Source organism: Panthera tigris, chromosome A2 (assembly GCF_018350195.1).
Source record: "Panthera tigris isolate Pti1 chromosome A2, P.tigris_Pti1_mat1.1, whole genome shotgun sequence".
In the NCBI taxonomy this organism is placed as follows: Eukaryota; Metazoa; Chordata; class Mammalia; order Carnivora; family Felidae; genus Panthera; species Panthera tigris.
The window spans coordinates 61,618,296-61,642,438 of NC_056661.1; the positions used below are offsets into that span (position 1 = coordinate 61,618,296).

The 24,143-nt window shown below is 56.3% G+C and overlaps 2 protein-coding genes across 4 annotated transcripts; one reads left to right on the forward strand and one right to left on the reverse strand.

The window, feature by feature from the left end:
* Positions 1–218: 218 nt before the first annotated feature.
* On the reverse strand, positions 219–9,365 carry LOC122236416 (coiled-coil domain-containing protein 201-like). Of its 3 annotated transcripts, none has more exons than XM_042977376.1 (3): positions 9,304–9,365; positions 3,383–3,805; positions 219–958 (listed from the first exon to the last, which is right to left on the reverse strand). In XM_042977376.1, exons 1-3 carry the CDS (start codon positions 9,319–9,321, stop codon positions 794–796), a joined length of 606 nt encoding a protein of 201 aa, XP_042833310.1. In that variant the 5' UTR covers positions 9,322–9,365; the 3' UTR covers positions 219–793. The 3 variants fall into 3 exon arrangements, with proteins under 3 accessions (XP_042833310.1, XP_042833309.1, XP_042833311.1); XM_042977375.1 differs by having other exon boundaries at positions 3,380–3,805; XM_042977377.1 differs by lacking the exon at positions 219–958 and adding an exon at positions 971–1,137.
* A 10,393-nt stretch (positions 9,366–19,758) lies between these two features.
* Positions 19,759–23,925, forward strand: IGFBP1 (insulin like growth factor binding protein 1). The gene is made up of 4 exons (XM_042977378.1): positions 19,759–20,191; positions 21,419–21,570; positions 22,468–22,593; positions 23,479–23,925. The coding sequence occupies exons 1-4, from the start codon at positions 19,849–19,851 to the stop codon at positions 23,602–23,604; spliced, it is 747 nt and encodes a 248-aa protein (XP_042833312.1). The 5' UTR covers positions 19,759–19,848; the 3' UTR covers positions 23,605–23,925.
* The last annotated feature ends 218 nt before the right edge of the window (positions 23,926–24,143 follow it).

Genomic DNA, 24,143 nt, shown 5'->3' on the forward strand with positions numbered 1-24,143 from the left:
TGAGATACCCCTACTGTATTCAGATGATTTAAAGAATTTAGGGGTGCGGGGGGGGGCTCAGTCGGTTAAGTGTCCAACTTCCACTCAGGTCATGATCTCACAGTTTGTGGGTTCGAGCCCTGCATCGGGCTCTGGGCTGACAGCTGGGAGCCTGGAGCTGCTTCAGATTCTGTGTCTCCCTCTCCCTGTGTCTCAAAAATAAATATTACAAAATAAAATAGAGTGGGGATGAACACATTTATAAGAATAAAATCGAGCTCTGTTTTTATAACCATGAAGTATCCCGCAAAGCTGTGCCCGAGATGGTCTGGACTGGGAGGTCCAAGTGGTTTTGTGTGTTAGCTGAAGGGCCCCAAGCACCCCGCTCCCTCCTCTCAACAGAGGGCCCGCACCCCCCCATCTGTTTGGTGGGACCCCAGCCCCAGGAACGCACTACCGTAGGGGGTTAAATTCTCACCACCCCCACAAAACCAGTGCCTGAACTGCCAGAACCACCTCCCGGTGAGTCGCGGTGTCTGACTTCCCCGGAATGCACCCTGAGCCTGCTGGGAGTGTGGCCCCAGCTCTGTGTTGGGGGGGGGGGCAGCTCACCACGCTCCCTGGTCCCTGGGTGGCCCTGGGGAACCCCCGGGGGCAGGGGCACCTGCTCCCTCCATCCCCTGCTCTCCGTTGGTGCTTCTGAGGGCCTTGCGTGGGATCGGAGTTACGGGAGCCTTAACTTGCCCCCCACCCAACCCAAGCATCACAGTGGAGAGGGAAGTGGTCAAGGTGAGGCCCGGGGGAGCCCCAAGGATCAGGGTTTGCAGTCGGTGGATGGAGGGCTGGCCGCGGGAGCCCCAGAACACAGTGCTTCCTGGCCCGGCCCCAAAATGCAGTCGTCCTCGATGGTGAGCTCGTGCTGAGTGGCCTCCTCGATGTCCCGAAGCAGCCTGACTTCCCACTGCCTCACGCGCTCTGTCTGTGGGGGGAGAGGTGTCCCTGAGAAGGCCTACGTTGCAGGAGCCCTGGCTGTTGCTTGAGACGAGCCTCATATGGCCAGCAGGTGCCCGTGCAGGCTGCAGACCCCTGCCCCCCTGGGTTCCCTGGTCACCCGGTCCGTCTGCTCCCACGTGCCCCAACCGCCCAGAGGGCCGCATCCTGGTGTGGGGACAGGAGGGGTGGGTAAGGACCAGGGAGCCAGGTCTGACAAGGGTGCAGAGGGGTAGCTGGGGGGCCGGCTGGGCTTGTGTAGGACCATTGGCCTGGGGCAGACAGGTGACTGTCCAGGCTTGTGGCAGGGAGGCCCCCTGACCTGGGGGTCGGGGAGTGGGGAGGTGGGACAGGATGAGCCCTGCTTCTAAACAAGGGGGGCTCAGGCTGTTAGAAAGCAGAGCCGGGGCGGGGGAGCTGAGCCAGACCACATGGGGGGTGTGCTGGGGCTGGGCCACAGAGGACAAGTCTGAAGTTCTCAGCCCCCATGGCAGGCCCTCCCAATTGCTTCAAAATGTAAAAAATAGTGACAACCCTCTGGGGGTAAATAAGGAACAGGAGAGGCTGGTGCCCTGGCATGCTGAGGGAGGGGGGCAGATGGTGGAACCAGAGGGCGGGGCCACCAGCCAGAGCAGTCAGTGCAGCTGGGAGCTCTGTGTCTGCACTGAGAGGGCTGCCCCATCTCTGGGGGCAGGTGGGGACCTGTGACCATCGCAGTATCTGCCCTGCAGGGAGACCCTCAGCCCCCTTCCCTTTGTCAGCTCCAGAATATTCTGGCCAGGCTCACACCCCTCCTGGCAGCAGGCAGGACCACTGGCCCGCAGGGACACGCGCGTAGAGCTCCGCACAGCCCTGTGAGGCCGGGCTCCCAACTGCAACCAGGCGACCACAGAAGGCAGGCGGGGGCACCAGGGAAGCTCCCCCTCCCCCAGTAATGCCCCAGAGACATGAGCGGAGCCAAGCACAGGGGTTTGAAAGGCCAAAGAGAGGAGCCAGCGGGGGAGGCCAGGCATCCCACGGTGACCTCAGAAGGTGGATCCCGGCACCCATCTCGAGGGCAGATGAGGGGTAAGAGGAGAAAGCCACTGCCCAGGCCACCCCACACCCAACTTCCCCTGAGTTCCAGCAGATGTGGGGGGGACAAGGGCCTTGAGGGCGGCAGAGTGGGGATTTCCCCCAGGGAACCAACAGGCCCACTGTCCACCAGACACATCCCACCTCTGGTCAGCAGGACAGGCCAGCTGGAGCCAGCCGAAGCCCCACAGTGCCCTTCTCAGAACCTTCTAGAACACAAGGGCTTCAGAGGAGAGGGTGACGCTGCTGTGGGCCAGGGAGCAGAGCTCACAGTAGGAAAGGGGCCCCGGGGGCCAGGGGAACATGGGGGGAGGCCCCGGGTCTGCACTGAGCCACGAGGAAAGAGCCCACAGCTTCCTGGGCTCACCCACTCCACCTTAAGAAGGCCAGCAGGATTTATGGCAGCGTGTTCAAGAGTTTGGGGGAGCAGATGGGAACTGGGGGGTACAGATGCTCCCCATGGGGTCACATGACCCCTCAGAGCAGGTGGGGCAGGCCCAGGACATCAGAAAGGTCTAGCAGTAAGGGAAGGGTAGCTGCCCTCTCTCAGGTCACAGCCACCTCCATGGGCCCTGAGCCCCCAGGTGGGGATGGGGTGGGGCTAAGCTGGGACAGGGCCAGTGTCCAGCTAAGGGCACAGTCAGGGACAGGGGTTGGGGACACAGGGATGTCAGGGACACAGGGACAGGGTTGGGGTCAGGTCAGGGACATGGTCAGGTCAGGGACACAGGGACAGGGTTGGGGTCAGGTTGGGGACATAGTAAGTGACAAAGGGCACAGAGACAGGGTCAGGGACACAGGGACAGGGTTGGGGTCAGGTTGGGGACATAGTAAGTGACAAAGGGCACAGAGACAGGGTCAGGGACACAGGGACAGGGTTGGGGTCAGGTTGGGGACATAGTAAGTGACAAAGGGCACAGAGACAGGGTCAGGGACACAGGGAGAGGGTTGGGGTCAGGTCAGGGACACAGGGGCATGGTTGGGGTCAGGTCGGGGACACAGTCAGGGACAGGGTTGGGGTCAGGGTGGGGACACAGTCGGGGACAGGGTCAGGTCGGGGACACAGGTACAGGGTTGGGGTCAGGGTGGGGACACGGTAAGGGACAAAGTCAGGGGCACAGAGACAGCGTCAGGGACACAGGGACAGGGTTGGGGTCAGGTCGGGGACACAGTTGGGGACAGGGTTGGGGTCAGGGTGGGGACACAGGGACATGGTCAGGTCAGGGACACAGTCGGGGACAGGGTTGGGGTCAGGGTGGGGACACAGTAAGGGACAAAGGGGCACAGAGACAGGGTAAGGGGCACAGGGACAGGGTTGGGGTCAGGACAATCCTACCACAGCCGCCAGCTCCTTTGGGTCCCTCCTTCTCTTCCCCGAGGTGTTGGGGACCCCGGGAAACCTCAAGTGTGGAGACCGGCTCCGTGCTCCCCGGGACTCTGCCTGCTGCTGCCTCCGAGTGACCGAGGCGGGTGTAAGAGGATCTTCCTCGGGATCCCAGGGGTCGGAGGTGGGTGCCGGCCAGACGGTAGAGAGCTGCAGGTTCCGGAGGGTGGCCATGGTGCTCCAGGAAAGGCTTTCGGGCAGCGGGGACTCAGCCACGGGGCTCCCTTCCGGGCAGTAGGGGACACGGCCTGGTGGCCTCCTGTGCAGGCTGGGCGTGGCATCCCGGGGGGTGCTATGCTTTGGGACGTTTCTCGGGGACAGCTGACTCGTCACTGAAGAAGGACCCTCATCTTCTGCGGTGGACTTCAGCCCAGACACCTGTGGAAACGGAGCACGGAGGTCGTTTCTCTACAAGGTCACGGCAGCGAGCCTCTGAGGGCACACCCTCCTCCTGGGCCTGTGCCCCTGGGTGGGGAGTGCACCGCCCAGAGACAGATCCCAGCGCAGGGCGGGCCGCACTCCTCTGGCTCCGCCTGGTCTGCTGTTTGGTCAAAACCAAGCCCCAGTCAGAATGGTTTTAATGATAGAACCGGAAAACAGACGGTTTTCACGTAAAGACACTTGTTTTCAGGAGAAAACTGCAAAAACGTCATCAGTGAATTCATCTTAACATTTACACTCAACATAAAGGAGCAGGAGTCTGGGCGGAGGTGCATGCATCGGGCAGGTGTGCAGGGTAGGGGGACACAGAGCGTCCCCATCCTGGGTCCTGAGACCCCGGTCTGCAGCAGTGGCTTTGTCAGGGCTGGTTCTTCCTCCAGAACAAAGCCTTGGTGGAACCCCTCACACTCCTGTGCTCACGGCTTTTTCTAGATGCTAACACACTGTACTCAGCAAATAGTTTTATCATCATTATAAAGCCATGGTCTGCACAGTGCTCCTTGAAAAGCTGTCACTTCGGGCACCTGTGGGGCTCAGTTGGTTGAGCATCTGACTTTAGCTCAGGTCATGATCTCATGATTCAGGAGTTCAGGCCCCACACTGGGCTCTCTGCTGTCAGCACAGAGCCCACTTTGGATCCTCTGTCTCCCTCTCTCTCTGTCCCTCCCCCACTCTGTCTCTTTCTCAAAATGAATAAACATAAAAAAAAAAGCAAAGCTGTCACATCAAAACTATGTGACAGATTGAGCAGTTTGTTTTTTGTAAGCAGTTCTCGTGTGTCTTTTAAATACATATCAATTCGTGCTGTTAATTAGCACCGCACTGCATCTAGCCAATCTACTACCATGCTAGGTCATGTTCAAAGTGAAGTCCAATCCCACGTATGGAGTGGGGAAGAGTATCAGTGGACTACAAATCCAATAAAGGAATAATCTCCAAAGTATGTGAGGCATACTTGAGAGACACAACTTGAGAGAAAAAAAACCAAATCATCCAATTAAAAATGGGCAACAGACACGAACAGACACTTCTCCAAAGAAGACATCCAGATGGCCAACAGATGCATGAAAAGATGCTCAGTGTCACTCATCGTCAGGGAGACTCAAGTCAAAGCCATGATGAGACATCACCTCACACCTGTCAATGAAGCTAAAATTAACAACATAAACAACAGGTGTTGGTGAGGATGCAGAAAAAGGGGAGCCCTCGTGCACTGCTGGTGGGAATGCAAACTGGTGCAGCCACTATAGAAAGCAGTGTGGAGTTTCCTCAGAAGGTTACCAGAACTACTGACGACCCAGCAATTGCACCCCCAGGCACGTAGCCAAAGGGAAGGAATGCATCACCCTGAAGAAGTGACAGCACTGCCTTGTTCGCTGCAGCGTCAGTCACTATTCATCTCCAAGCTGGATCCCCCTTGGCAGGATGTCCCATGTGTGTTTTCGGTGGTGGGAAGAGCAGTTTCCAGTGATAGAGTCCGTTGCTGACAGTGCTGCCCCAAACCATTAAGAAAGTGGCTGTCGCACAGGGTACAGGAGAAAGCAGAACTCTTTCAAAAGAGCAGTGTATAAAATCTCCAAGACGAAATGACGCCGATGTTCTGGAAAGCCTGCTGGCACCATAGGCGTGGCAGCGGCATGTCCACCGGCTTCCACACAGGGCGCGAACAGCGCCAGCGGCCGGCGTACCACACTGCCACTTTGTGGTCCTTGAATTCCCGCTGTGATGCGTGCATGAAGGGGAGTGATTGGGTAGGGACTTGGGGGAGGCAGAGCTGAAAAGCATTTTAACGATGTGGAACTGGTCAAGGGCTAAACTTGTCCTGGAAGAAAGCGCAGATGCTCCCGCTGTCTCTTTCGGGATGCTGCGGGGGAGGGAGACCGCACAGCAGCCTTCGGTTTGCTGTCTAACAAATCACACCGGCATTGAGCGGCTCAAGGGAGATGTTGGCGGTCTGTTTCTGTGGGCCAGGGCCCTGGGGTCTCCCGTGGGGTTGCAGTCTGGCCGTCCTGGTTAAAGTCAAACAGAGAAACAAGGAAAACTAGAAAGTCCAATTTCAACCTCTCTCTGGTCCTGCTCTGTTAGCGATTTGTAACAGAGAATAAAACCACGGAATATGTGTCCCGAACGCAAAGAAGTTCTTGTGTCATAAATGGAATCCTGATACACAAGGGTGTGTGAAATCACCGATGATATTCCACGTCCCCGACTCTCTGAATGAGACACACGGCATAGATGCTGTGAGAACAGAGTTAGGTGTCTGAATTTCCCACAGGGGCTGAGAGCCAGGCCAGGGCAGGAGACAGTCTGCAAGCAGTGTGGGGGGAGGGGTTGGGTCTTGCAGAAACGTGCTCAGTGGAAGGTGCCGGGCATTCAAAATCTGACCTCAGGGAGCAATCAGAGCATTCCTAGGAGGTGAGCGCATCATCACTGGGTGGCTCGGGGAGGCACAAGCCCAGCTGGAAACAGAAAACAGGTCTGGCTCCATGTATGCCCGCAGGAGGCACCCCCCCCACCCCCACCGGCCCCTGAGTCAGAAAGCCAGGCTGGAGTGCCCTCCTGGGAGGGGGCCGGTTGCAGAGCTTCAACTGTGTAGCTCCTGGGCTGCTCCTGGCACCTTGTTTCCTTTAGCAAAAGCTTTAGAAATTGATTAACGTGAACTCAAACAGCCCGAACTGGATTTGCTCCAGAGAATGAGTCAGCGGTCTCTCAATGCAACTGCCCTGTCGTCGGGTGGCGTGGGTGCATGGGAGAATTCTAGGGGCTCCGCACCCTCCCAGGACCTGGGGCTGTCCACTCCTGACACCTTCTGCGGCTTTCTAATAGGTGAACGGCGCTGTCTCCCAGCGGCGCGGGCTTTAACGACCAGCAGGGGCAAACGCCTTTTCGTTTCCTCGCCACCTATGTTCCACGTGCACATCTTCTTTGGTAGTCGAAGTCCAGGCACCCTTGCCCTGGCAGCAAAGGCAAACAGAATACGCTCGCCTGCCAGCAGGCTGGCGTTGGGTTCGAAAACACGTCCAGCTGCGGCGCGTATGTGAAGCTGTGTGGGAGACAGAAGGCTTCTGAAAGATCCAAAGCAGGATGACAAGAAAGGCCAGGCAGGGAGGAACCAAGTAAACACAGGCAGTGCCTCTGATGTCATCGCTGGAAAAGGCCGAATGCGTGGAAAAAGACCCAAGACAGCCCCACAGTGTGATAGGAAACAAAAGCCAAAATGTTTTCCTTCTGGAATTACCTTTGCAACACATACCGTAGCATCAACACAGAGCAAAATCCACAGAGACGTATGGAGAAACGGAAATAAACAAGTCATTGAGGCAAGCCCACATTTTATTTATGTATTTTTGTAGCCCCTGGTAGATCAAAGAGAAAGAAACGATCCAAGTCCCATGAAGGCAATTGGTGCTTGTAAAGGGAAATGCTAGGCCATGCTACTTTATACAGGGACCAGGCTCAGGGCACACGTGGGGTGTGAGCAGAGACCGGGGCTTCTGCTAAAAAGACACTACAGGGGAATGGGGACACATTTTCTCATTAGCAGAAGTTACTTCAAACTAGCCTGTTCAGGAAAGCAAACTGAGCCAATAAACGACCAAATGTCGATAGGCTTCTCCATAAGAACAATTTGATACATTTTTGATTAGACAATGCTGTGACGCTGACAGCTTACAGAAAGAAGCGTGTGTCTGTAGCGATACACAGGCAATGCAAATGATCTAGACACACATGTGGGAATACTGCCTGGAGAGCTGGGCTTCAAATGAGCAGGGAAGGGAGTTTTTTCCACTGCATGTCGTTGTTCTGCTGGGTTGGTCACTTAGGAAAACAAAAAAATAGCAAAGCCACGCCTCTACCTTGTACCCCACATGAAAATAAATGACAAGGGACTGAGTATTATATTCTTTAAAAATTCACAGGTTACTAGAAATAAAAACAGAATAATTTTGAAAAATCTGAAACAAATTGGATTGTTAGATCCTCCACCAGGATAAATTCCAAATGGATAGAAGGGGTAAATTTTGTGAGAGGGGCAATGAAATGGGGTCGCTTATGTCAAGGGTGTTTAGAGGGAGCCAGGAGGCCATGGGGCGGGGGCAGCTCACACTCAATTCTCATGGTGCAACCATGAACTTTGAACTGTGCCAACCTCCATAAACTCCAAGGACTCACCCCAAGACCCTGCAACCTACTACCATAATGGACTTTGCTTGGTGAGAGACTTAGAAACAATTCTGTTCAGCCAATCTGAGTTTTCTGCGGCCAACACCAATCAAAACTGACATAGACCAACATTCCCCATTGTCTTAAAAAAACCCTGAGTTCTGTCCCCAGGGGGGACATGATTTGCGCTGTTCCCGAACTACAATTCTGAGACCCCCACATGAACACTTTTGTTTTATTTCAGTCCTGCCTCTTTTCTCCATGGTCAATGTTAACAAACAAACAAACAAAACTATAAAAGCACTGGAGAGAAATATGGGTGATTTCTCTGTAAATCTTGTCAGAAGCAAGGCTTTCAAATGATAGCTCACAACACAGAAGCCATAAAGGAAAATACGTTAAAATAAATACATTTGAAACTTCTGCAAAGACAAACCGGCAATGTACTCAGTGAAAACACACAGCCCACACCTCCCATGAAAGGTAAATGAGAGGTTAATGCTCCTCAGACTCAGGAAAAAACCAAAACCTAACAAACATGCAAAGACCCTGAGCAGGTGGATGGATGGATGGATGGATGGATGGATGGATGGATGGATGGACGGACACACACACACACACACACACACGTTTTTCTCATGCACTGATAAGAAAAGGTCCCTATGCTTTGGGTACAGGCTCCTCCCCACCCTCCCCCCCCCAAACTGAGGAAAACTGCAAATGTAACATTCTAGTAAAACATAAAAACATCCTTAGCCTGTGGTGGGGGCTGGGGAAGGCTGAGGGGACACCCATACCTGTTTAGTCCCTTACCCCGACACCACGGGAAGACATTACCTAGCTGCAAATGAAGATGGGCAAGGACAGGAGAAAGGTCCCCGCTTGTCTGGAGAGGGAACCAGGTGAGCAGAGACTCGGGGAGACTCGGGGCAGCTGCCCAGACCGGCCTGGGGAGTGTCCGAGGGGTCCCCTCCCAGCCACAGCACAGGGCTCTGGAGGGCAGGCTCTAACTCCCCCCGGGGACCCCTCCCAGCCCGGCACCCCGCTTTTCCGTGCGCACGCGGAACGGGCGTCGCACAGGCTCCCCGCGGGGCGGACACCGACTGACCCGGCCTCCCTGACGGGCTGGGGGAGGGGCGGAGGTGCAGGACCCGGCACCTGTCTGATGTGTCAGGTGAAGGCGCCTCGGGTCTGAGCGCAGGGCGCCCCACATCAGGGGACGCGCGGTGACTCGGACCCGCCCGCCGCCAGCGCCCCCCATAACGGCCTACCTGCGCCCCGGACTCCATCCCGCTTCGGCGAGGACACAGCCACTGCAGCCTCAGGCCCACGAGCCCGGTCCCAGAAGTACCCGCGGGCGGGACCCCACCTGCGCGCCGCCTCCACCTGGGCCCGTGGCGGCGCAGGCGCAGGGAGGGGCGCGGGCGGGCCGAGCCCTGAGGGTGTCCACCTGGTCGGTTCCACGCACCTGTGTGCGCTTCTGGCCCGAAGAGGTCAGGGCCGCGGGGCCGTGGACGCCGGAACCTGAGCCCCGCGAGCGCGCCTGGCGCCGGGTGGTCTACCTGCCTGTCACAGTGAGCTAGAGAGGGGACACCGTCACTCCGCCCTGGCACCCACGGCAAGGTCCGTGTCCCTGCGTCCCGAGCTAGGGAGCGGAGCGCTGGGTGGTTGTCAGAACCCTGCGGGACAAAGGTGCACCGGCTGTCAGATGGGCCCTGGCGGCTCCGGGACTGGCATCAGGGCAGCTCCTGGGGCCTGTGCTAGCCCCCTGCCAGGAGTGCCCCCCCTAACCCTTCCACCCCATCCCACCCCACCCCATTCCCCCTGCTGAGAGCTCCCTCCTGCCCCTCCACCACCTCCACCACCCCCACCCCATCTGGTACCCCCTGCTGGGAACTCCCCCCACCCCACCCCATCCCCCCTACCTCCTCCACCCACCCCACCCCCCAACCCCTCCCCCTACTCCTTCCATCCCACTCCCCTACCCCACCCCCACCCCCTTCCATCCTCATTCCACCCCCTCCACCCCAGCCCACCTCACCTCTTACCCCCTCCCTCCTCCCCCCTCCACTCCACCTCCTACCTCCTCTACCCTACCCCAGCCCACCCCACCCCCCCTACCCCCTCCACCCCCCCCAGGCATTTCTGGGAGTGGGACTGAGGGGAGGGGTGCAGACAAGAGGCTAGGGGCCCACCTGAACAGCCTCTGCCATAGTTCATCTACACACCAGGTCAGCCTTGCAGAAACTGAGAAAGATTCACGGTCTTGTGGATTCATGGAAATGGATGATGGGTGAATTTTAACATCACTGAAATCCATTTCATTTTTATGTAACCATGACATATAATTAGTAATAATTTTTAAAAACCTCCCCCTGTACAGTCCATCCTTTTCCCGATGGGGAAAGTGAGGGCCACCAAGGGGAAGAGTTTGTTCAAAGTCCTGGAGTGAACCAGGTGGGGCTGCCTTGACATCCCAGTGTCCTGATGTCTCCTCACCGTGTCAGGCCAAGTGGCCCCTGTCCTCCTGGCTCCCAAGGGTGCCTTGACCTCTAACCCCAGGGTGCCCTGACCCCCTGGCACTTGGGCAGTGCTCTGAGTGCAGCGTAAGGCTCTTCTGTTTGTGTTTGTGACCAAAAACAATTTTGAAATCCACAGAGTATGTCTAGGGTCACGTTAGTCTGGCACACGGGTGTCACCTGTCACCAGTGCCCTTTGTTGCCGCACCGGGCAGCCCTCTGAGGAGAAGCATGGGGGTCCGGGCCAGTCCGTGGAGGTCCCCACCAAGGGCCCAGCACATTCCTTGTGTGGTGCCCGGAATTGGACACCTCTCGCTGTGCTGAGGCTGAATTCAGGTGTGACTCAAATCCAAGCTGTAGACGCACACGTGCCCACTGGCCCGCCACACCGAGACCTTCATCACAGGTGCAAATAATGCTCTTGGTGTCGGACAGTCCGGCTCAGAGCCTGGCTCTTGTCACTTTGAAGCTGTGGGCTTTGGACAAGACATGCAGACAGCCTGGGTCAGTGAGCACGGCGCGCTGGGCTTGCTGACTGTGTGCAGGGAACCCCCCGCCCCCCAGCAGCGCCCGGCAGGCGGTAAACTCGGCAACGACAGCAGCTGCGTCCACGGTACCGCCGGCCTTTCCTTTCCACCTGGCTTGGGGCTTTCAGAACTCCAGCACCCTGAGTGACTGTGGCTTCTGCACTGGATATATATTTGTATTTTCTGTATGTTATGATGTTCTGGTGTCTTTCTGGCTGGGGAGAGGCTCCCCGCCTGCCTGGGGCTAGCCGATCCTTGGAGATGGAAAAGGATCCAGCTGGGAGCTTGCCTTCCATACGGGAACTAGGCGTCCCAGAGCCACACCTCCTCCTCCATCTGGATGCGCGGCCCAGGGGACGATTCTCTCTGGCTTCGTCACTCCAGGGCCAGGTGCCAGGTAACTGGGGACACCCTACAGCCCTCTGGAATTATTCAAGGTAGCCACGCCTAAGCCACTCTTCCTCCTCTGCCCTGCCTTTCCCGTGGAAACCCCGATAAGGACCGTGGGCTTGGCTCTCCCCTCCTCCTGATCATGCTGGTGCCTCCCGGTGGCCCTGAGTGGCATGCCGTGTCTCCTGTCTCTAGGACCCAGAGTACAATGAACTTTCTTCCTAAGCCCCATTCCTATCTAGTCCTGTGTCCCATGGACTTTACTATCCCATATCCAACACATATATTCCTTGGACAGATTCTATGCAATCACTATGCTTATAGTTGCATTTGACCCCAGGGTATAAATTAGAGGCTAATGACTAATACTTTTTGTAAAACAACACAGAAAAGAAAAAAAACAACAACCCTGTAAACTTCATTAGTAATCAAGTAAGTGCAAAATATCATATCCCAAACACTGCTTTGAAACTATTCAAATGTGTAAAAAAAAAAACAAAACTGTCAGAATGCCTTCTAAAATGGAAAGTACCAGGTTCACTGGTGAATCCCACTGAACATTTAAAAAAGAAATTATACCAATTCTTCACCATCTCTACCAGAAAATATAAGCAGAGAAAATAATTCTTGACCCATTCTTTGAGGCCAGCATTACCATAATACCAAAGACAGATGAAGACATTACAAGATCTTTCTTGAACACAGATGAAAAATTCCTTTAAAAATACTAGCAAATAAAACAATGTATAAAAAGAATTATATGTCATGACTAAGTGGGATTTACTCCAGATGTGCAGGCTGGTTCAAGATTTGAAAATCATCTGGGGCACTTGGGTGGCTCAGTCGGTTAAGTGTCTGACTCTTAATTTTGGCCCAGGTCATGATCTCACGGGTTCGTGAGTTTGAGCTCCATGTCGGGCTTTGTGCTGACAGCATGGAGCCTGCTTGTGATTCTCTGTCTCCGTCTCCATCTCTCTCTCTGTCCCTCCCCTTCTTGCGTGCATGCCCTCTCTCTAAATAAATAAAATAAAACAAAATAAAAAGGTTTGAAAATCATCTAAGGTAACCCCTTGCATCAGGCGAAAAAAATATCATTGTATCAATAGAGGCAGAAAAAGAATTTGACAAAATCCAATACCCATTTATGATACAAACTCAGTAAAATACAAAAAAAGGAGAAATTCCTCAACTTGATAAAGAATACCTATGAAAACCTAAACTAAGGGGCACCTGGGTGGTTCTGTTGGTTGAGTGACTCTTGATTTTGGATCAGGTCATGATTCCAGGGTTGTTGGATTAAGCCCTGCATTGTGCTCTGAGCTGAGCATGGAGCCTACTTAAGATTCTCCCTCTCTCTCCCTCTCTCCCTCCCTCCCATCCGTCTTCCCCACTTGCTCTCTCTCAAATTAAAAAAAAAAAAACACCTAAGTTAAAACACAGTCAATGGTGAGAATCTCAAAGCTTTCCCACTGAGATCAAAACAAGGCAAGGATGTCCCCTCTCATCAATGCTTTTTAACATCACACTGGGACTACTAGCTGAAGCAATAAGGCAAGGCAAGGCAATAAAATGTATACTAATTGGGAAGGAATAAATAAAATCTTCTTTGCAGATGACAAAAAGGTTCAATGAAAAAACTCCTGGAACTATTAAGTGATCAAAGCAAGGTTGCAAGATACAGTCAATCCTTTTTGAATAGACCAGCAATGATTAAGTGGAATGTGAAATTAAAAAGCCACCATTTACTTTAGCACCCCCAAAATGAAACACCTATGTATAAATATTACAAAACATATACAAGATCTGTATGAAAAAACTACAAAACTCTGATGGATGGTATCAAATGACTAAATGGAGAATAGGCATCCCATGTTCATGGATAGAAACACTCAATATTTTCAAGATGTCAGTTCCTCCCAACTCAATCTACAGATTTGATGCAATCCCAATCAAGGTTGTTGTAAGTTATGTTGTAGATACTGATAAACTGATTCTAAAGTTTAAAAAAAGAGGCAAAAGACCCAGAATAGCCGACACAATATTGAAGAACAGAGAGAGGACTGGCACTGCCTAACTTCAAGACTCTATGGCAATGCTACAGTAATTGTAACATATGCATCTAGAGCAGAGAGAGGGGTGCTGCTGAATTAATTGACAAACAGAACAATGGAACAGTTTAGAGAGCCCAGAAATAGAACCACAGTAAACACAGTCCATTGGTCTTGGATGAAGGAGCAAAGATAATACAACACAGAGACAGATTCTTTTAATAAATGGCACTGGAAAAACTGGATGTCCACATGCAAAAATATGAACCTAGACACAGACCTTATACCTTTCTCAAAAATTAAGTCAAATGGATCTTAGACTTAAGTTTTTTTTTTTTAATGTTTATTTATTTCTGAGACAGAGAGAGACAGAGCATGAGTAGGGGAGGGGCAGAAAGAGAGGGAGACACGGAATCAGAAGCAGGTTCCAGGCTCTGAGCTGTCAGCACAGAGCCCCACGCGGGGCTTGAACTCACAGACCGCGAGATCATGACCCGGGCTGGAGTCGAACGCGTAACCGACTGAGCCACCCAGGCGCCCCTAGACTTAAGTTTAAAATGAAAAGCTATCAACCCTTAGAAGATGACACGGGGAACACCCAGATCACCTTGGGTATGGTGACGAGCTTTTCACTACCAAATGCGTGATCCATGAAAGAAAAAATGTAGAAGCTGGACTTCAATAAAATTAAAAACTTCTGACCTATGAAAGAAAATGCAAAGAGAATGAGAAGAAAAGCCAAAGACCAGGAGAAAATATTTACAAACGATGAATCTGATAAAGGACTGTTACCTAAAATGTTACAAGAACTCTTAAAACTCAAAAACAAGAAAACAAACAACCTGATTAATAAATGGCCAAAGGCCGTGGTCACATCCCCAAAGAAGACAAACAGATAGCAACCAAGCCCATGAAAATTGCTCCACATCGCACGTCATCTGGGGACGCAAGTTAGCACAAGGAGGTAGAAGTGAGCACCTGTTAGAATCGCCCAGAGACGCCATCAACACTAAGTGGGGACCAGCACGGGATGCCACTCGTGGCGTGCACAGCGTGACCAGGGTGACAGTACCCCCATGAGGGAGAACACCACGTCCGTGCTGCGACGCAGGGAAGACACTTCCCTGACGTCCGCGCCGTGACGTGGGGTAGACGCCCCCAGGGGTCCGCCCTGTGACGTAGGGGAGACGCCCCCGTGACGTCCGCGCCGTGGTGTGGCGGAGACGCCCTGACATCCGCTGTGTGATGGGGGGACGCCCCCACGTGATGCACTAGACTGTAACATAGCAGCGGCTTCACGCCCTGCTGGTGATCCTCCCCTCTGCCCACGATCCTCCCCTCTGCACGCGGCCCTCTTCCTGTGAGCAGATCGCCCCACTGGCGGAGCCGTGTCCCCCCAGGCCTGGCCGCACCGGTGCCCACGTTGTTGCTGCCCCGCGGGTGGGAGAGGCCCCCCGCCCGTAGACAGGTCCTCCGGGTTGGGGAGGGTCCGACATGGTGTGGACCCGTTAGGTGACTGGGTGCAGAGCGCAGCCCCAGGCCAGGGCTCAGAGCGGGGACCCCGCCCCCCCCCCCCCCCCCAGGAGGCCCTGGGCCGGTCTGTGCAGCGTTCTCTCCTCGCAGAGTCGCGGACACTTCTGATCCAGAGATGCAGGACATCACAGCCAGTGCTCCCCGAACACTCCCTGCGGACGGCTGCTCAGGGCCCCAGGTTCACGCGGGGCAGTGAAGGGCACTAGTGCCCCCTGGGAGTCCGCCTGCGGTGGGGAGGGGGCGGGCAGCCCCGGGACGAGCTGGGGGTCTGTCAGCTCCTGCGCCGTGCTGCGCAGCCCACCCACCTGCCTGCTGCACCCCTGTTCGTCACCCCCTCCCCAGCGGCACCCTCGGGTTCTCGCAGGCCGCTTGCAGCGAGAGCGGAGGGGGTTCCTAAGCCCGAGGCTCAAGCTGGAGCTCGGGGTCCCCCAAGTCAATGTCCCAGGGGCTGGGAATGTGTGTCTCCACCCAGGCCCGCTGCTCCAGGCCCTGACACTTGGGTCGCACGTTCAGGAGCAGGTCACGGGAAGGAATGTTTGGGCACCGCGCACGTACCTGCACTTGGTACCCCGATGGCCCACGGGTTGTGCACGCAGGTTGGGTGCCCTCCATCGCCCAGGAAAGCCCTGTTCCTTTCCCGGGGCCCCTGGGGCACTGGTCTCGGGTGTGCCAGTGGGAGCCTGTGTCCAGGATCTGGGCTATGTGGATGTGACAGGAGCAAGGCTACATCCCCACCTTGATTAGCGGGGAGTGGGTGTGCCTCCGTGTCAGGACGGTGCCTTCACACTCGGGGGACAGGGCATCGCCGGGGGGCTTGCACGGATTTACATCATGCCCGGTGTTGGTCGGGAACATCTTTTTGTTTTCTTCCCCCCGCAGGTTAAAAACAACTTCCCCGCGAGGGGCCTCTGGATGACGCGGTCCCGCCTGTTGGGAGTTTCACTGTGCCCTTGACCCCGCATTGTTTTTGTGAGCTCGGATTGCCCAATTTTCCGGCTGCTGGTGAGTAAATGGCATGCGGTGTGGAGGCCGACCTGGGTGACGGAAGAGTCTGTGTGGTTTCATCATCTGGCGATGCCCCCACCCCTGTGGGGTCCCATGCTGCAGCTCAGGGTGGGGGCCCCCGCCCCTTTTTTCAGGGCTCACAGTGCCCCCTCACAGGTGGGGAGACCGAGGCCCAGGAAGGTAGCACAGTGGGCCAGGATGTGGAAATCCTAGGTGCCAGCGCAGACAGTCCTGCTGGGAGGCCCGGAGCTTCCCCGACCTGCCCAGAGGCTGTGCCCCGAGTCCTGGACGCAGCAGCTGACACCTGTTCCCACAGCTCCCGCGGCTAGAGGCCGATAGGCTGGCAGCGCCCAGAAGGGACTGGCGAAGACCATGCGTGCAGCCCAGGCCCTTCACGTCCCGTCTGCCTGGGGGCGCTGGCCACCCGCTCTGCTTTTCTCAACCTGGAGCAGCGGTTTCCTGCCCTGTGGAGGTGGAGACTGTCTCCCCGGAGGTGCCATGGCATCCCCCTGTGGCTGGGACTCCACGAGGCTGAAGTTCTTTCTTGCCTGGTGGATGTAACGTGTTTGGCACAGAATGCTTCCCGTGTGTACCCCCAGGCTGCCTTTCCACTCTGCCCCCGCAGGTACACCCCGATTACCGCTGAATGTGGAGTTTGTGACCCTCCCTGACGTTGGATGCCCACAGGCTGTGATGGGGCCACAGTGGGCTTCACCCCAGATGGTGAGATCCCAGAGAGGGTCCTCTGGCAATGCTGGTGAGCATGGCTTGGCTCCAGTTGCATACAGTGGGTCTATAGGAAACCCTGATCCCCACTCCCCCTGCCCCTGCTCTCCCGGCTCCGTGGCTCCTGGGTCCAGTAGTCACTGGTCAGAGGGGCAGGGCGCCCAGCCTAAAGGGACATGAGAAGGAGGGTCTCAGTGCTGGTCTCTGGTCTCTGGGCCTGCTGCCCTGGATCTTTCTGGAGCTCTCTTCTGACCAACACTCCTGGCCCTGCCTAGACCCTCCCCTGGTGGCTCTGGGCCTTAACAACAGGACCTGAGCCTGTCGCACAATATTTAGGGCCTTCGTCTCCTGTTCCACCTGCTGTCTTTCTAGCTTCTGGGCAGGAGACCCCTGGGTCTCCTGAGCACACGGCCCTCTTTCTGTTCCCTGCCTCACCTACTCTACTGTTGGGGAGGCCCTGCTTCTCCTCCGAGACCTGCCTGGGCTGGCACCTTCTGTGGGAAGTACCCATGCATGGCTCGGTGCCCTCTCTCCTGCTCTTGGCCGCCCCGCTCTGGACTCTCCAGGAAAGCAGTCATGTCAAGGACCAGCCTGTCATCAGCCCTCACGGGGCATCCCTCCTGCCAGGCTGCGCGTGGTGATCGGCTAGCCCGTCCTCCGCGCCTGGCCCCGTGCCTGCGCGGACTGCGAGGACGGCCCCCCCTCTTCGTGTTCTCTGCTGGGGGAAGGACAGGTTGCTAGATGGACACTCAAGACAGGTGCTGGGAGGTGCTGGGAGAGGTGGCTGCTGGAGGGATTAGGGATTAGGGGAGGCAGATAAGGCCTCGAGGGCGTAAGACGTGCATAACACGATAGGGGCTCCCTATTGGCCCACCCTGCACCCTGCACCTCTCCAGTAGGGGTGACTGGGCAAAGTGGCCTCTGACCGGGAGTCACAGAAGTCACGGTGGCATGGACTTGGGGGCGTGGAAGGCTGGCCAGAGCCGTGACGCCCATGGGGGGCAGGAGGACCTGGGATTCACAGACAGGCTCAGACCCCTGACAAGAGCAGCCACCCACAGGACAGACAGACAGGTGGCCCCTGAGGCCTCTAGGAGGACCTGCCCCACTTGTGTTGTTGTGGCCAGAGAAGAGGAGAGATTCTCTCTGGGTTTGGTGGCCGTTTGGTTTCTTACTACTCCTCTGAGGCAAGGAGTGGCAATTGACATTTGGGAAATCAACCTACACAGAGAGGAACTTCCACTACGTGTTGGACGAGCGAGACCGGGGGTGGGGGTGGGGGCCTCACCGGGCAAGTGCACAACAGGGTGCACTGTCCAGGGCTGGCACTGGCCCACACACAGTAGGCGGGCCCTGAATGTGTATCAGACTGCCTTCTCTTTCACATATGTCTTTAAGGGACCATCTCAGGTGGACCCCACAGATTCTGAGGGGGGCAAGTCAGAGAAAATTCAGAGCACAAGTTCTTCTTGAGGGAATGGAATCATTGAGGAAACCACATGAAAACTAGCATTCAGGTAGTCGAAAGCATCGGTTGGCTCCTCACCCAGACGCTGAACTTTGCTCTGTAAAAATAATGACAAACACGACCTTGAACTTGTAACTGTGGTGATTTCCGCCGACCTTGTTTTGATTGTAGCTGGAGCCGTGGCCAGGGATACAGCAGAGCAAAGACGAGGGTGCTTACGCCAGGCCCCAGGCCCGGCCCAGTAGCTGCAGGGGGAGCTGGTAGGTTAACTGTGATTTGGTTACTCTTGAGGTTGATGATGCGAAGGATATGCAAGTGTCTGACTGTGTGAAATGGTGTCGTATTCACTAGTAACGTAAATCCAGAAGGGTAAGAGTGTGCACAGGGGAGGCCAGTCCCTCAGGGACCTGATCTCTCACCCGTCCCCACCAAGGCAGGCACTGATCCCGGTGTCTTACCTGTTCTTCCCCCCCCTTTCCGTGAATTTAGAGTCACAGAGACATGTCTCTATTCATATTGCCTTTTTTATACAGACATTGCATATTCTGTACTGTCCGGGGGAAATTATTCTTAACTTGTAAAACTTCACTGGTCTTGGGAATTTCTCTATGTGTGAATGTCGAGCCGCCCCCTTGTTGTTAACAGCCGCCTAATTTCCGGGGACCTGGCGTCCACCTGCTGGTCCTGGGGACGGGCGGGCCCACTTCTCACTGCCTTTAAAGGTACAATGACGTTTTTTCCTTGCAACCTCAGAGGATAGCCAAGAAATGGCAGTTTTCACTAAAGAAAAAGACTCGTTAATCAAGGCTGGATAAAAATTTGGTCTGCGTGGGAAAGTCAGGAAGCCCGGGGTCTGGGCTCCTTTCTGCAGCCCTGGCCCTGTTTCTTCGCAGGCTCTGAGTCCTGGTCCCTTCTGGAAACCAGTGAGCGGTCTCTGGGGGCTGAGGTGACCCTGGGGAGGAGGGTGGCACCAGCCCTGGGGGAATGTCCCTTCCCTCCCAGCCTCCCTCAGGGGAAAGGCTGTGATGAGTGCAGGCCGTGGGACTGGAGGCCTTCCTGCAGACGGAGAAGTAGTTACGGGCTTCGTCCTAAAAACTGCCCAGGGCTCCTCCCTCCCTCTCCCTGGGCCTTGGTTTCCCCGTGTGAAAACTGGCAGATGGGCTGGCCTCGCGCAGCTCCTGACTTCTGCTCCCCTCGGGTCTGCGGACGACCACACTGCTTGGCGGGCAGGGGGATGCCCATGAACAAAGCAAGCGCTGGCTGTGGGCTCCTGGTTACAATTGCACTTTTCTCCAGGTCAGAACAGTAACAACAGGACAAACACGGCTGGAAACCTGGACCGGTAACCCTCTCTCCACCCACGGTTTGCGCAGGGCCTTGGGCGCACGAGCAAAACAAACTTTTTTTTCCAAACTTATTTTGAACGCCAGCCCTAAGCACGCAGCACTGGCAATCATTAACCACCGGCTGAGGCGGGGCCGTCCCGCACCCTTCATAAGGTGCACGCGGCTCCCAGGGAGCACCGAGCACGAGCACCAGCCACCGCGCCCCCACCGCCCACAGCCAGCGCCAGCGTCTGTCCGTCCGCCACAGCTGCCCGATGATGCCTGGGGCCCCCGCTGCCTGCGCCTGGCCGCTTCTGCTCCTGCTGGCCACCCGGCTCAGCGCGACCGCCGGGGCCCCCCAGCCTTGGCAGTGTGCGCCCTGCTCGCCTGAGAAGCTGGCGCTCTGCCCGCCCGTGCCTGACTCCTGCACCGAGAGCGCCCGGCCCGCCAACTGCGGCTGCTGCTCCTTGTGCACGCTGCCTGAGGGCACCGCCTGTGGCGTGGCCAGTGCGCGCTGTGCCAGCGGGCTCAGCTGCCGGGCGCTGCCAGGGGAGCAGCGGCCCCTGCAAGCCCTCATCCGCGGCCAGGGCACCTGCGTGCCCACCGGTGGTGACACAGGTATGACAGACGCCCCTGCGGGGTCCCCCCCCCCCCCCCCGTCCTCCCACAAGACAGATTAGGGAGGGTGGACAGGGGCAGGGGCTCCACCGAAGGAGTGGCTGGTCGGGAGCAAAGCGGCCCGAGGCCAGAGCTCGAAGGGGAGAGGATCTTCCGTCACCCAGACGAGCCCCACCACCGCGGTCCTGCGGGAGGTGCCCAGGAAAGGGGAGGAGAGGCGGAGGGCCCCCACAGCCCCGTGGGGGAGCTGGGGGGAGGGTGGCCGGCCCTCCTTTCCAGGGCCTGGAGCCTCTGGGGAGGCCTGGCGTGGGGATCCCTCCTGCCGGACCCCTGGGGAGGGTTCGGAATGTCCTTTGTAAGGGACTCCTGTGCAGACTGTGCTTTTCCAGTGTTTACAGAACATAATGTGAACGCAGGCTGTAAACCTCGCTACGTTCACCACCATAGAAAAACAGTGTTTGATGTGTATGTCGCCTCCAAGGACAATCAGACCTTTCCTGAATTTAGCAGCGATTTATTTGTAGTGGGAAGCAGAGGAAACACCCCTTCCTCTACCCCCTGTCCCCACCTCCCCATCGGCAGACAGGCAGACGCACGTCCTCTGTGACTCTCCGAGGACTCCCGCAGTCCCGTACTCTGGTAGGAATTCACTAGGGTGCATGACCCTTCCGAGGAGGGACCCCGTTTTTCTGCTGGTTCTCCAACTTCAGAATCAGTAAAATGGAGTCACCTCAATGGTCCTCAAAGGAGTTGGGTCCCCAGGGGCCCTGCAGGAAAGCCAGTGGCTTCCCCCACCAGCTGCTTTAGGAGCAAAAACCCAGGAGGCCCTTGCCAGACTCCCAAAGCACAGAATTGCTGTTGGGTCGTCACATTTCCTGGAAACTGTCTGATGCATCTTTAAAGAGGAAGTGGGCAAGGGGCACCTGGGGGGCTCAGTCTGTTAAGCGTCTGACTTCGGCTCAGGTCATGATCTCCTGGTCTGTGGGTTTGAGCCCCGTGTTGGGCTCTGTGCTGATGGCTGGGAGCCTGGAGCCTGCTTTGGATTCTGTCTCCCTCTCTCTCTCTCTGCCCCTCCCCTGGTTGTGCTCTGTCTCTCTGTGTCTCAAAAATGAATAAATGTAAAAAAAAAAAAGTTCGATCACCCTTGGGGTCCCCACCTGGATACACTCGAGGGAGCAGGCAAGGTGCTCGGGGAGCGCTCACGGGTCCGGGTGCTGAATCTTTCAGATGTGATGTCGTCCTCCGAGAGTGCAGACATGACCCAGGAGGAGCTCCTGGAGAATTTCCACCTGATGGCCCCTTCTGACGACGACATGCACATTCTCTGGAACGCCATCAGTAATTACATGAACAGCGGGACTCAGGTCGACACGTGGAAGGTGAGGCCCGGGCGGGTGTCCAGTAGGGCAGGTGGGCTCCGTGGGGCCCCAGGAATCAGCGCTTTCCTTCCCAAGGTGGGTAGACGCTGCCCACAGTAGCTTTGTCTGGCTTTTCCTGCAAAGACTTTGAGCAGAGAAGCCTGCCAGGTGGCTTTGGCTGCGGCGTCTGGCCCCGGGCCCTGGAGCTCAGCACAGGACTTTATGCCCCGTCCACGTTTAAAAATGGTGGTCAGATGCGCATAACATAAAATTTATGACTCTGGCCACATTAAAGTGTGGTTCTGCCGCCGTCCCCCTCGAGAACGTGTATCTTCCCACGCGGAAACTCTGTCCCCGCTAAACTCAAACTGCCGGGTCCCATCCGATTCGACGGCCATTTCCAATTCTGCCACGGGAGGGCGACCAAGAACCAGAGTTGGCGCGAAGAGCTGGTTTGTGGAAAAGAGCGAGAACATTGCTCTGGCCACCAGGCACACCCAGAAAAGCAGAGGTTCTGACCCATTTCCCTGATGCTTCAGGGTCTCATCTGGAAGTGATGGAGTGTGAAGAAAAGTGCCGTCTTACCTCCAAGTGCCAGGCGGACGGCTTAATCCTCGTTTGATCTGGCTTCTGTGAAATAATGAAATAGAGGAAAGGTGTTCATAATCCAGAACTCTGTGCTGTGGGAAGAGCTGTGGAGCCCCCACAGAGCAGAGGGGTAGGGGAGAGGCCGCGAGGGTGGGGGAGCTTCTGTCTCCCTGCAGCTGTGTGGCCTGCGTTCAGGGAGGGCACCCCATCCTTCATCTTTACAGCTCAGAGAGACGCCAGCCTCCTCCTCCGACGGGTTGGGGGGCAGCTCTGGCCCGCCCCCAGAGCCTCCCAGACCCCTCCCGTCAGTCCACTTTCTTGATCTTCCAGGGGCCCTGCCATCGGGATCTCCACGAGGTGCTGGGCCGTCTGAACGAGGAACAGCAGTCGTCAGGACAGCTTTACAGATTCTATCTGCCCAACTGCAGCAAGAACGGATTCTATCACAGCAGACAGGTGTGCGCCTTGCCAAGGGCTATCCTCATGGGGACCGTCCCTGCCGGGGCATCCCTGCAAAATCCCGCTTTCCTCGCCAGGGAGGGTGCCAGTCCCAAATATGCACCGTAAAGCCCCATAACCGACCACATTAAGTAAAGAGCCACCCCTTGGGACTAGGGGCGGCCAGATCCCGGGAGCCTGAAGACCAGCTCAGTGGTCACGGCCAGTGGGGGACCCTGCGCTCGGCCAGGGGCTCTGGGTCAAGCCTGAGCAGGTGGGGGACAGGCCCCTCAGGCTCCAGGTCTGTCTCATCTATAACACAGGAGGAAGCTGGACTTAGGAGAGAGGGTGTCCCCTTGGACATGGCTTCCTGCCTTCCTCCCCACAACGGGAAACCACGAACTTGGTTAAATACAGTAGCGTCCTCCAGCTTGCCACATAATCCATGAGATCAAAACCAAGCCTACACTTCATTTTCAGGGGCTCTTTAGGACTCAGTGAAACACAGGCTCTGGGGGTGTAGCCAGGGGAAACTGAGGACGAGGCAGAGCTTTCCTGATGAGGAATTTGCCCGGGAGTCCAAGGGGATGGCAGCCACCCATGGGATGTACTCCTGGGCTCAGCGACCCCACTGTTGGGGCCACAGAGCAGACAGCCGTGCACACACCGTACCCTTCCGCACACGCGTGACGTCCTCGTCGACTGCACACTCGGCCTCGGTCTCCATTTTACAGGGAGAGCTGGGCAGGAGGGTGTTGGGTGAGCCCTCGGTTACGGTCGTGGCCACGGCGAGCTGGCGTGCCCGTGGCCAGGCGCTCAGCCGTGGTGCTGGCGAAGCCCCTCCCCCCCCAGCTTCACGGGGGCCACCCCTGACCGTGCACCTCACGTGTCCTGCCTCTGCAGTGCGAGACGTCGCTGGATGATGAGCCGGGGCTCTGCTGGTGTGTCTACCCATGGAGCAGGGAGAAGATCCCGGGGTCCGTGGAGGTCAGAGGCGACCCCAACTGCAGTCAGTATTTTAGCAGATAGAGCTGCCAGCAGCTGTGCTGTCGTCCGTCCCCTGCACCCCCGCCCCCGCAGAAATATTTAAGTACGTAGCATATTTATACTCTAGAAACGACACACTTCCCTCTCCGTGTGTGTATGTGTATATGAGCACACGTGTTGCTGACATTTAAAGCTGTGTATTTATTCCATGTACATGTATCCTTCTACACGGTCACTCCGCCGTGTGGATTTGTATATCACGAGACACGTTCACGTCGCTGGGTGTAAATACTTGTAACTCCTCCGAGCTCCCTGCTCCTGCCTCTACGGAACAGGGGAAATAAATACAGCCTGGAAAGTGCAGAGCTGAAACGTGTGTCAGTGATTGTTTTCAGGTGACCTAACGGGGGTGGTTGAGCCGTGCCGAGACAGGACTCGGTCTGTACACACAGATCTGAGCGAGCGTCAGTTTGCAGGGAGAGTTCGGTGCTGATCATGTGACCAGAGCTGCGCGTGGTGGTGTTACTCAGAGTTAAGATTGTCTGCGCAGTCAGACACACTTGCACGGGCCGACCTGGTCG